Consider the following 12947-nt stretch of genomic DNA (forward strand, 5'->3'; position numbering starts at 1 on the left):
ACAGAGAGAAGTTTAACTAGAGAGGGAGAGAAAACGATAGATAGAAGTTTAAATAGAGAGGGAGAGGAGAGAAAGAGACAGGTAGAAGTTTAAATAGAGAGTGGGAACAGTTTCTGTTGAACTGAAATGGAATTTCAATGTTGTGTCGATAATTGTCTGTCAACTCTTCAACAAGAAGATATTTATGAGAGAAGGAAACATCTCCCCTCATTTAAGTCAGTTGACTATGTTTCTGAAGAGATCTCATACGAAGATTTTTTCCTTCGTTATTTAATCCCTAACAAGCCGTGTGTATTCAGTTGTAAACACACCCGACATTGGCGAAGTCGTACAGAATGGGTAGACGAGCAAGGGAAACCGAAATTTGAGTTTTTAAAGACTAACTTCGGTTTGTATTTTTCTTCTTTTCTAATTTGAACTCGGGTTCAGGCTACTCCCGGGGTTAATTTGAAATCGATTTCAGATTACCGGGCGGTAACCTGAAATGGTGAGGTCACTTGATGTATTTACACCGGAGACAGCAAAGCACTCTGGCGAGCTGGCAGAATCGTTAGCGCACCGGGCAAAATGCTTAACGTCTTTTTGTTCTGAGTTCAAATTCTGCCAAGGTCGACTTTGCCTTTCATCCTTTTGGTATCGATAAAATAAGTAGCAATCAGCCCTGGGGGTCTATATAATCAATTTCCTAGCCCCACCCCCTCGCGATTGCTGGCCTTGTACCAAAATAAGAAAAGATCATTTCATACTGTTTCCATTTGTCCCTCTCATTTTTAATTTCGAATCCTGTCGGAATCGACTTTACTTCTTTCACCTTTCTCACTCAGTTAAAATAAATGGAAGTAATAAGTGAATATTATGTTTAACATCCTAAATTTGTTTGTGTGTGTAATTATTTGTAGGATTTTGTATCCTTGAGCAAGACACTTTATTTCATGTTGCTCCAGTCTCTACAGCTGGTGAAAATAAGTTGTACCTGTAATTCAAAGGGGCCAGCTTTGTCACACTGAATCTTCCTGAGAATTACGTTAAGGGTACATGTGTCTGTGGAGTGCTCAGCCACTTGCACATTAATTTCAGAAGCAAGCTGTTCCATTGATCGGATCAACTGGAACCATCGTCACTGTAACCGACAGAATGCCTGTTTATCAATAACCAACAAATTATGCATTTATTCACAAATTGCATTATCAAATATAACAATTAATTAAACTGTTTTTGTTTCTTTGCCTTGCAGGAAATGCGAAAGTTCCAGTAGCAATTTGTAACGAAAAGGAATTTGATTCCCATCCAAAAGTAGAACAGACATTTTCTGATTATTTGGAATATTGGCAAGATTACATTTCGAATAGCTATCCTACCGATAACCAGTGTCTTTATCTCAAAGACTGGCATTTTGTAAGGTAAGAAATCTCATCCATTAATCTTTTAATCTTTTACTCGTCTCAGTCATTAGACTGCAGCCATGCTGGAGCACCACCTTGAGTAGTCTTAGTCAAACTAATCAGCCCCAGCACTTATGATAACTGGTACTTAATTCATCGACCCTGAAAGTACAAAAGGCAAAGTCGACCTCTGTGGAATTTGAACTCAGAACATAGCAGCAGATGAAATACCACAAAGCATTTCACCCAGTGTGCTAACGGTTCTGCCAGCTCACTGCCATAATAATAGTAATAATAATAATCCTTTCTATCATAGGCACAAGGCCTGAAATTTAGTGGGAGGGAGGGGGGCAGTCGATTACCTTGACCTCGGTGTTCCACTGGTATTTTATCCACCCTGAAAGGATGATGGCAAACTTGACCTTGGTGGAATTTGAACTCAGAACGTAGTGCAGACAAAATGCTGCTAAGCATTTTGCCCAGCGTGCTAACAATTCTGCTAACTTGCTGCCTTAGCAATAGTAATAATAATAATAATAATAATAATGATAATGATATAGAAGCAAAAAAAAGAAGAGTTTTTTCTTTGCTTCTATTTCTTCTGGAGGAGTTACCTCAGTCCTATAAATAATAATAATAATAATAATAATAATAATGGTTTTTGGTTTCAGTGCAAGACCAGCAATTTTGAGGGGAGGGTTAGTTATTTATAATTTTTCAGAATGTTTTTTTTGGGAAGTTTATGCACGTTTTCTTCATTTCTTTCAGAGCTTTCCCAGAATGCAATGCTTACAACACACCTTTGTATTTTTGTTCTGATTGGCTCAATCAGTTTTGGGATACAGGCGAGAGCTCTAGAGATGACTACCGTTTTGTGTACATGGGACCGAAAGGATCTTGGTAAGAAAGATTCTGGCATCACTTCGATAACAGTTGAATGGATAAAAATACTGAGTTTCTGTGAATAAAGTCAGATGTTTATAAACTGTTTCAGGTTTTGTAAACATTGGAATCTTGATCGCTGAGTAAAAATATTAACAATCCATTCTTCTTAGCTTAAACACCATCTTAATATACCAATTTACACTAGTTTTTCTTTTGTTATATTCCAAACACCATCTTCATTTACCAATATATATTTGTTTTTTGTTATATTCCAAATACCACTTTAATATACAAATATATATTTATCCTTTGTTATGTTCTAAAAATCTTAATATACCAATGTATATTCCTCTTTTGTTATGTTCCAAACCTTAATACACCAATATATATTTATTTTTTATGTTCCAAACTCCGTCTTAATAATTAACAAAAAAGTTTAGTTATTTTGCTAAATCTCTCTTAAATTCATTTATTGACTCAAACAAGAGACAATGTATTCTTGTTAGAAATACAACCATGAAAGGGTAGGTTAAATAAACATCGAGTTAATTCCTGACCAAATATTTTGGTTATTTTTTTTCAGGACTCCCTTCCATGCTGATGTTTTGCATTCCTACAGCTGGTCAGCAAATATCTGTGGAAAGAAACAGTGGCTATTATTTCCACCTGGTACTATAGACCTTTTCTTCTCCTTCCCCTCCAAACAAGCTCTGATATGCATGTACACACATGCAAACACAAGCACAAATACACATTTCGCCCTGCGTGCTAACATTTCTGCCAGCTCGCCACCTTGACGACCCCTATTCCCATCCACCACTGTTCCTTTTGGTCTATAATTCTTGTGTCCTTTATTTCCCAAAGGTGAAGAAGTGTACCTGCGAGATAAATTTGGTAATTTGGCATTTGATGTCACATCTGAGGACGTTCACAACCCAGAGATGTACCCAAACTATGAGAAACTCTCACAGCAATACAAAGTGATTCAACATCCTGGAGAAATCATATTTGTCCCCAGTGGTTGGCATCATCAAGTGTGGAATGTGGTAAGTATAAAATGTGATAGAATCTTCTAGATAAAGGGTTTTATGGAATGTGGTAAATTACCTTCAATAAGGACCTTTATGAAATGTGGTAAATAGAATCTTCTAGATAAAGGGTTTTATGAAACGTGGTAAATTACTCTTGAGTCTTTATGGAATGGGGTAAACTACTCAGAATAAGTTTTTATAGAATGAAGTTAACTTCTCTTGTTAAGGGTCTTTATGGAATGGGGTAAACTGTATTTTGCTAATGTGCTTTATGGAATATGGTAAACTGCTCTGGATAAGAGTCTTCATGGAATGTAGTAAGCTGCTCTTGCTAAGGGTCTTCATGGAACATGGTAAACTACTCTTGCTATAAAGTCTTTACATTTTGTTGTTTATGTGTTTCATTGTCTTATTAATAAATCCCATATTTCATGAACAGAGCTTTGACAGTCAAGAAGTTGGTAGGCGGAGTTTGTAATGAAGATGCTTAACTGATCTTGTGGCCCAGTCTTCTCAGACAAAAACAGGTTCCACACTCTAGAAATAACTGACTGCCCTAAGCAGCATTACTCTAAAGCTAATGAAAAATTCATTGGTGCTCAATTCCATTACTTCTTTAGGCAGTCATTACTATTTCCTTTAAACTTTGCTTTCGTGACTCGAACATCAATGTTTTGAAACTGACCTATTTTCCACTACATTTATATAATATTTTGATATAGGAAGACACAATTTCCATTAACCACAACTGGCTGAATGGCTGCTCTATAGATCTTACCTGGAACTTTCTCAAAAGAAATTTAAAGGACGTCGAAAATGAAATCTCTGATTGTCGGGGTATGGAAGGATGGAACCAGCAATGTCAGGTGAGTCACATAGGTTAGATGGTTTGACTGGAATTGTGTGTAGTTACATGTATGACTTACTGGTAAGAGCTCCATATCAGGTGTCCTCATCCAGTTTACTTCTAGTAAAGTGATGCAGTTTCTACTGTACTTGGAAGTATTACCCAATTAAGATTTATAAAGCAAATGTGGGAAAAAAAAGTACAACAAATCCAAAATGCAGTTATTATCTTCTGTTCCTTTTGGTTTTTAACTCTTTGTGTTTGTTTTCTTTCTGTCAGGTGGTGCTGAAATCTCTCACAGGTTCCGACTACACAGACTTCTTTGAACTTTGCAACAACATTGGCACCAAACATCTTCAGTTTCTGAGTCAATCGGACAAATGTAGCACAAATGAGGAGTGTGACCGTGGAGTTGGACATTGTAAGACAAAGGAGTCACAAAAGGAAGAACAGGAGATGACAAGGAACGCCTCAGCTGAAGTATCACAGCATCCAAATACAGATTTAGAATTTCAGGAACATTTTGCTCCTTTGAACAACAAATGCCATTCTGTCTTTGACCTAAACAGACTGAGGACTGTATTAGAGAGTTTGGTTGACACGGAGCAACTGGAATGCCAAAAGGAAGTCCAAAATCTGCTTCATCGCATCAACTCAGTTTTCTAATTCTTATCACGAAGCCCGCTGTTTGATTTTTGACTTCATTTAGCCCCAGATCAACACTGATTGAACAGAGTTTGGATCAAAGTCTTGAAATGCTCCTGTCACAATTTCAGATTAGAAACTTTGTCTAAAGAAGCTGTCTGTCAGCACTTCCCAGAGGAAACTGAGAAAGAGCCAAACTTAGCTTCATAAAATCTAACCTTTTGACATTCAAAAGTAATGCTTATTTATTCACATTGTTCTGAATTAATCATGCATTAGCTTAGAGATTTGGATGATGTGAATGATGCTAGGTGTAGGCGTGGCTGTGTGCTAAGAAGCTTACTCCCCAACGTTTCTTGGGTTCAGTCCCACTGCATGGTGTCTTCTACTATAACCCTGGGCCGACCAAAGCTCTCTGAATGGATTTGGTAGGAAACTGAGATAATCATGTATTATCTTGTAGCTTCGAGATTTTTAAAATGACATTATAGACTATATGCAATATGTCGAATCTGGCTGGTTTGAACATCAAATAGAACATTCGGGCCGGATATGACCAGTTTAAATGCTAGAGCTCAAGGGTACTCAGGTACTCTACTCCCCAGCAACACCAAACTTCATTTTGTTCTGTTACAGCATTGTATAAAAGAAGCAGCAATGCCTCAGCGCTTTACTGTAATTGAGCCAAACATTGGTACATCAATAACCAATAACTTTTCTTCAACACCCATCCCTACTCACATGTGTTTATAAACACATGCATACAAAGAGAAGAATCTTATCTCCCCAACCCAATAAATTATAGGTCTGTGGGGAGAAGGGAGGAGGGGGATAAACAAGAAAGATTAGTGATGTCAGTGATTATAGCCCTGGGCCAAACCAAAGTCTTGAGTGGATATGGAGAAAGAAAACTAAAAGGAACTCATCGCGTGCAACTCCTTGTCTTGACATCATGATAGTTGTAAGCAAGTGGATCATACAAGCAGTGCTAAGTGTTTCTAGTCTTCTGTTAAAACCCGTTTAGCCAAGAGAAAATATTACCTCACCTGGAAACAGGCATGGGTTGGTGACAGAGAAAGCATCCAGTCATAAAAGTTCCACCTATCATACAGGCATGGAACAGACAGACATGTTATATACACATATATGTATAAAATCAAGTGTTGTGTTTTTTCATACTGACATGGGTTGGACAAGGACTTATCAAGTCAGCATTCTGTGGTCATATGTTCTTGTTTTAAAATATTCTGCTGGTTGTCAGACATTGAAAGTGATGACATTAGATATAAATATTTTGCCATTGTCCCAACAGCAACAACACTAAAGGCTTTGGAAGACATTCATTCAAGGTGTCAAAAAGACCAAACCTGAATCCACATTGTTACGAAGTGAACTTCTTGACCACAAAGCCATTGTTTGACCACATCATTGATAGCCATCAATGCTCAGTTTTCCATGTTCCCAAGGGCAGATCGAATACTTCGAGGCAAACTTTGTAAGACCAGATACTGTCGCCAACATTCACCTGTTTCCAAGTAGACCTTTTGAACTTAAAAACAGCTTGATGGCCAAATATTTTCACAAGACTACAAACGATGCTGCTTATATAACAATCACTTTTATTTACAATTAGCAGTGAAGACATAAATACACACATAAGGGGTTTCTTTCAGTTTCCATCAAATGAAACCTAACACTCGTAAGGCTTTGGTCAGCCCAGGGCTTATCAGTGTTCATCACTCCCGAATGGAACCTGGGAACGAGTTATCTCACCTGTCTATGACTTTCAGGTGTTTTAACACCCAGAACAATGAAGTCTTTCAGGGGCTTCACAACAGTGAACCGGGAAGCAAACAAAACACACACACACTGAGTATGTGTAGATGATAATGTCTACAATACCAGTGCTGCTTTTAATTTATTACTGAATATACATACATATATATGATGTGGTAAAAAAACACTGCCTCAGGGGTCCTGAAACCATGTGGTTGAGAAGCAAAACCCTTACTACACAGCTATGCCCTGCTCATAGACATACATTATATATATATATATATATAAATCTAAAGAATTAAAGAGACAAATGTAGTAATCTGCTGATTTATTATAGATTTACACAGCACACAGGTTTGGAAAATAACATTAGGAAAAGAAAAATAGAAACAAACAGAAAACTCATCAATAATTTGTATTTTCTTTTAAAAACCAGGAGGGTAGGATAGGGCCGGGAGGGAAGGAGGTAGGGAAATAAAGGAAGGGACTGGGGACAGATACTCGAACCCAGGGGCAGTTTTTTTTTTTGTTTTTCTTTTCAATCATAGAGAGTGGCTGTTCAAATGCATCTAACCCATTTAAAAAAAAAAATATTTTCTTCTTTGCCACAAATTAATATATACTTTCTCAACATAGATGTTTGCAAGGAAACGTATTTAAAAAAAAACGTTCAGGGAAAGAAAATTACTACAGAAATCATTGCAAGCACATGCAAAATAAGTGATAATTTACAAAAACAAAAAAAAAAAAAACTCAGGACAGAAATATGATGAGACATTTAAAATAAAAAAAAAAGTGTGGCGTAGAAAGAAAAAAAGTGGAGAGGGAAGGAAAAAAGACACTTCACAGCTAAGCTTGTGCTGTAGACTTAAAGGGAAGCTGCATGTACCAAGCTTTACAATCTAAAATAAATTTTTAAAAAAATGTAAATAAAAAAATAAACAATTTTTTGTTTGTTTTTTAAATGCAGCAGTTTAAAATTAGATTACTAAATTACAATAGCTGAAAGTTAAACATAATTAAGTCTGAAGAGGTTGAGTTTGTGTTTTTTTTTTTTTAATTCCACATCTTTTTTTTTTCTTCTGTTTTTCCTGTTTTTTTCTTTCTTCCTTTTGTTTGTTTGTTTGTTTGTTTTTTTTGCTTTTAAATCTTTAAGCTTGGTACATGCAATTTCTAGACGCTTACATACATGCACACACACATGGATATCTGGGGCTACTGAATAACAGCAATTTCTCTATAGTCCTTGCATTGGGTTGGCAACTCATAGGATATTTGAAGCTCAGTTGTTAAACTTTTGGAAGAGGAAAAAAAAAAAAACCCACCAATATTAGGCAATTTTGTGTAACCTTTTTTTGTCCCACCCTGCTAGTACCTACTCAAGTATTATTTTCTTCTTTCTTTCACACAGAACCTAGTCGCAGATTCTAATGAGATAATACTGAGAACTATATGTGTACACAACACACATATACACAGACATACATATACACACACACACATATATATATATTTATGTGCACACATATCCTTTTGCAGCCTAATGAGGCAAGCCCTAAAAATCCTTTTCATATTAGTTGCTTACTGACAAGAACTGATTCTTCATACAGCAGTCCATGTTGGCAGGTTAGAGCAGCAGTACATTAGAGTACTGCGGCAGTGTGAAGGCACAGACGACACCTAAACTCCTCCAGAGCTGCTGGGCAGGCACCTTTCTCTTGCACCAAGTTTTTTTTTTTTTCTAAGTTGAAGATTATTACCACTGCAATTCCAGGCAAACCAAAGCAAAGCCTTGCCTGTAGAAGGAACAACGCTATAGATGGCAGGAAAACATTCCAGAACTATTTTGTACCCTCTGACCAATTTTCTAACGAGGTCGTGCGTTTATGAATGAACGGAAGGGGTGGTGGTGGTGGGAAAGCCTTCAAAACTATTTTGAAATAGAGGAGAGATAGAAAAAAAAAACTGCGACACATAAGGCATAAACAGGCATCATTAGCTATGTCATGGTGCCAGTGTCGGCAACAGCAATATCATATAGCTTCTAGGTCCATCAAGCTACTTCGAATATGTAACTCCATGACAGTGGAGGTAACACAAGTCTGGACATCAATTTCTTACAAATTGCTGAGTGTTCTCCTCAATTTTCTCCACCGTCTCCTCAGGAACTTCTGTCATCATAACGACAGACACAGCTGGGAGGAGAATATTTTTCATTAAAATCCACTATACAATAAGTATATAGGGATGATAATAATAATAATAATAATAATAATAAGACAACTTAAAGAGATAACAATTTCTTTAGAATAATTAATAAATAATAATAATGAGTAAATTTGAGTCTCTCACAGATTTAACAAGAAAAGTGGGATATGGAAAAGAAAGACATTAATATGCAGCCCGTTTATTTCATTTTTTCTTCTTCTTCTTTTGGAGTTTCCCTTTTCAGTTGTTGAATACATAAAGTACAACAGTAGAATGGGTCAACAACAACATAACAACAATAAAAGAGAGCTGAAGCCTAACAAGTGTATAGTAAGTAAAAAAAAAAAAAAAAAAATGAAGTAAATTTTGAATTAATAATAATAATAATAGTATCAAAATTATGGTTTCATTTTATAAAATCTTTCCTTCAAGTCCCAAATACGAGAGCTGGGTTTTTTAAATTTTTTTCTTTTGCCTAAGTAGAAATTTAAGCATCACTAATATTCAACTTATCGGCTGGTAGTAAGCCATTTGGTAGCAGAGGGAGGGAGGGTCTGGGGATTGACTGCCCCTTCAAGTTGTCTTGTCGGGGAGGTAGGTAGGTGCCTGCCGGGGATTGTGACAGTTTGATGAGATGATTTCACTCACGCTCACACTCATTCAAACGAGTTGAGACTGCCGCCACCGCTGACGACTTAAGACCTGTGGTCCTATTCTCATTTGACCATGCCAGGCTGTTCAGCAGCTCTGAAAAAAGAAAGAACAAAAGAAGGATTTAGTAAGAATACACACGGAAAATCAGCCAAAACAAATTCCATCTAACACATGCAAACATACAAAAAGGGGGACACGGGAAAAAAAAACAAAACAAAATGGATAGAAGGCTATGATGAAACTGATCAAAGACAAGAAACAAAAAGCTGTACAAGTCAACTCACCAAGATGCATTCTTCAGTTTTCTTATCTCTTTAGTGGCCCAACTTGCTAGTGTTTTCGCTTTAGACACCTTGGAGCGTCGGCCTTTCGTTAACAAGGCTTGTATGGATTCCTTATCAACAAAAGGCATCATGGCTGCACCAAAAGCAGCACAGAGATCACTAGAAAAACAAAACAGTACAAAGGTCAAAGTTGACTACAAGTGGCACAACATATTTGATATATATTAATTATTCAAATGTGGCCAAACCCATACTGAAATTAAATACTTATTTTCTGCTGTAGCCCCAAGCTAACCAATGCCTTATGAGTGAATTTGGTACGCAGAAACTGCATGGAGGCCAATGTATGTATGTATGTATGTATGTATGTATGTATGTGCGCATTTGCAGGCATGGTTGTGTGGTAAGTAGTTTGCTTCCCAATCACATGGTTCTGTGATCAATCCCGCAACATGGCACTTGACCAAGATACGAGTGGATCTCGTAGATAGAAGAAACCTGTTGAGTATATGCGCATCTCATCTTGACAATCATGTGATAGTTGTAAATGATTGTTACTGTCATTCATTTCCAATATTCTGCAAAACTATGTCTGGTGTTGGAGAAATATTACCTCACTTGGAAACCGGTGAGGGTTGACGGAGGGCATCTGGCTGTAGAAAATCTGTCAACTTCACCCAAGCCATGCAAGCACAGAAAAGTAGACGTTAAAAGATGTGTGTATGCCTCTTAGTGTCCCCACCCAACCAACAAGTAGTGGTTGGTTTGTTTACATCCCTGTAAACTAGCATGAGACTGATAGAACGACTACTTAGAAAATTTTTTTTGTTTCTTTTGTTTCACTACACCTATCGAGGTGGTGCCCCAGCATGGCCAAAGTCCAACAACTGAAACAAGCAAAAACAAACTTACCCTATTAACCCACAACAAGCAGCTATGTTACTGTCACTATGATCCTCATCTTGAGCTATGTGTTCAATGAATGAAATCATGTGTCCAACATGTGGCTGAATGAGATTGACATCAGCTAAAGGGAAGGAGAGAAAAATCACAGAAAATCAAACAATTCTTCAGTAAGTCTACTAACCCAAACCTCACAAGTTTGCGCTAACACACCGCACAAAACACACGAGGGAATTGTCAGACATGGTACCAATATAAACAACTTCACGAAAGACTACAGCTAATACAAGAACAGTGTTTTCCATATTACACAATTTCATGCAAGTCTACGGATTGTTTATTCATTGGGCTTCATCTCAGAACTTCCAAGATTTCAACAATGTGACTATTTTCAGAATGATATTAGTAGGTAGATGTGATTGGTAAGCCAAATCTGGTTGGTCTGAACATAAAACAGATAGAGTGTTTGGATCATGTGGCTGGTTTAACCTTTCAGCATTTAAACCAGCCCATCGTCATTTCACGTCCACCCTCCTTACTGCCATAGGGTGGATGGTTTGACATGGAGCTGTCCAGACTCCCATTGTCTGTTGTGGCATGGTTTCTATGGCTGGATGCCCTTCCTAATGCAAACCACTTAACAGGATGTGGAGGGGGCCTTTTATGTGTCACTGTCACTTGAAAGGACAAACCTGTTATGTGTGGAAGACAGCAATCTTATTTAGCTTGATGTGTCTTATCAAATACAGCAAATCACATCGCCCAATCCTTTGTCATTTCTTCAGTGAGGCCCATGTGGTTGGAAAGGAAACTCCTTAACCACACAGTGCCATCTGCATATAACCATTTCTTCATACAAGTTCATTCTTTCCCAGTTTACAACTTGATTATCCCCACTGTATGCCATTCCTCTAGATGGGCTTCATGCACTGATCCCGACCCTATAAGGAACACCATAGACAAGGCTGTATGTATGAATCAACAACGTACGGTTTATCTGCTCAGCATCACCTTTCAAACCTTGCACAATGCCAGTGTAAGCTTCTAAACAGCCTTCTCTCAGTTCATTCAAGTAATCAATCATATCATAGTCAGTCTAGAATGAGAGAGAGAGAGAGAGAGAGAGAGAAGAAGAAAAAAAATGAAACAATTTAAAGCAAAATGGTTAAAAAAAAAACTGTTGCCAAGGCATCAATGTGATATAAACCATGCCCCAACAATAATAGACAAATAACAAAAACACAATATCAATTTTAATGAAGTTGGCAGCCTGACTTGATTGCTTCAAAGGATTCCTCCTTCAGATTATACATCTTCCAACAGTTATTCACAAGTATGTGTATACACACAAACAATGCTAAAAAAGCAGTGAGAATGAATGCTCAATTGTATTGGTAGATAAATACTTTGTGTGTTGAGAAGGCTACCGTTAGTTTCATGCTGAAAATCTTCAGCAATTATCAAGCCTGCCACATTCAACATTAGTGCTCGTCTCCATCTTGGATGTGTGTGTAAAACAATATGTTGGGCAAATGACTGCTGTTATTTGTGATAAAGCATACTTAACTAATTGAGGAAACCCAATATGGCCACTCAAATTTCATTACTCTTAATTGCAGGAAGTTTTATATACTGATCTACCCTCTGTGAAGTGAAACTATTTTTTTTTGGTCAATAAGTCGAACTTCAATTACACTTTTGGTAGATATTTAATACTGCAACTGAAATAACTGAAATAGATTTCTATTCAAACAAAAATATGCCAAGGAGATGGTCTTGTACACTTTACCTTGTCAACTTGTGCTTGTGATGCTTGTTGCAATGTATTCAAAACAACTGCTAGGTAATTTTTGAAGTAAGAACCAATTGCTAGAGCAATATCACCAAACACAGACAAGATCTGAGGTTTGACAGAACGATGGACAGTTTCATCCTGAAATGCAAAGGTTTTCAATAAATTAAATTCAACATCACTGAGAAACAACAATTAACACTTCAAGTACTAAAAATCGCTGGCAATGAATGCTTACAAAGTAAAACACAATGCTAATAATATGATCAACTGTAGTTATATATACAAAAGCCATTCATATCCCAGTTGTTAAATACTCTGGCTTAAGTTACAAACATGGCTGAAATGGTCTTGTCATATTTAAATAAAAATTTCAGTGCAAATCTCAATAGTACATTTGTGAAAACATGACATGACTAAGCAACTGAGCTACACAAAAATAATATAAAGGGGAAGTCCCTTTCAGAATGAGGTTAAACCTTGTTTCTTGCACAAAAATGAGCATTTAGTTCCCATTTTGCAACCCCCAATAGCAATGCT

The 12947-nt window shown here is 37.0% G+C and overlaps 2 protein-coding genes across 4 annotated transcripts in view; one reads left to right on the forward strand and one right to left on the reverse strand.

Moving 5' to 3' along the window:
• On the forward strand, nt 1-7546 carry LOC106867706 (2-oxoglutarate and iron-dependent oxygenase JMJD4). Of its 2 annotated transcripts, none has more exons than XM_014912669.3 (7): nt 1-388; nt 1235-1400; nt 2151-2282; nt 2851-2936; nt 3132-3313; nt 4021-4164; nt 4425-7546. In XM_014912669.3, exons 1-7 carry the CDS (start codon nt 127-129, stop codon nt 4809-4811), a joined length of 1359 nt encoding a protein of 452 aa, XP_014768155.1. In that variant the 5' UTR covers nt 1-126; the 3' UTR covers nt 4812-7546. The 2 variants fall into 2 exon arrangements, with proteins under 2 accessions (XP_014768155.1, XP_089195725.1); XM_089339599.1 differs by lacking the exon at nt 1-388 and adding an exon at nt 470-608 and having other exon boundaries at nt 4425-7407.
• LOC106867805 (importin subunit beta-1) overlaps nt 6880-12947 on the reverse strand; it is a 26619-nt gene continuing 20551 nt past the window's right edge. The window contains exons 20-24 of one of the 2 annotated variants that reach the window (XM_014912834.3): nt 12405-12548; nt 11606-11711; nt 10625-10739; nt 9713-9871; nt 6880-9521 (exon numbers count right to left, since the gene is read on the reverse strand). In XM_014912834.3, the coding sequence (XP_014768320.1) occupies nt 9521; nt 9713-9871; nt 10625-10739; nt 11606-11711; nt 12405-12548 (525 nt within the window). In that variant the 3' untranslated portion in view covers nt 6880-9520. Of the gene's footprint in view, nt 9522-9708; nt 9872-10624; nt 10740-11605; nt 11712-12404; nt 12549-12947 lie in introns of those variants that run through there. The other variant, XM_014912826.3, reaches the window with a different exon arrangement.

This window comes from Octopus bimaculoides, chromosome 22 (genome assembly GCF_046866305.1).
Source record: "Octopus bimaculoides isolate indiv1 chromosome 22, ASM4686630v1, whole genome shotgun sequence".
NCBI lineage: Eukaryota > Metazoa > Mollusca > Cephalopoda > Octopoda > Octopodidae > Octopus > Octopus bimaculoides.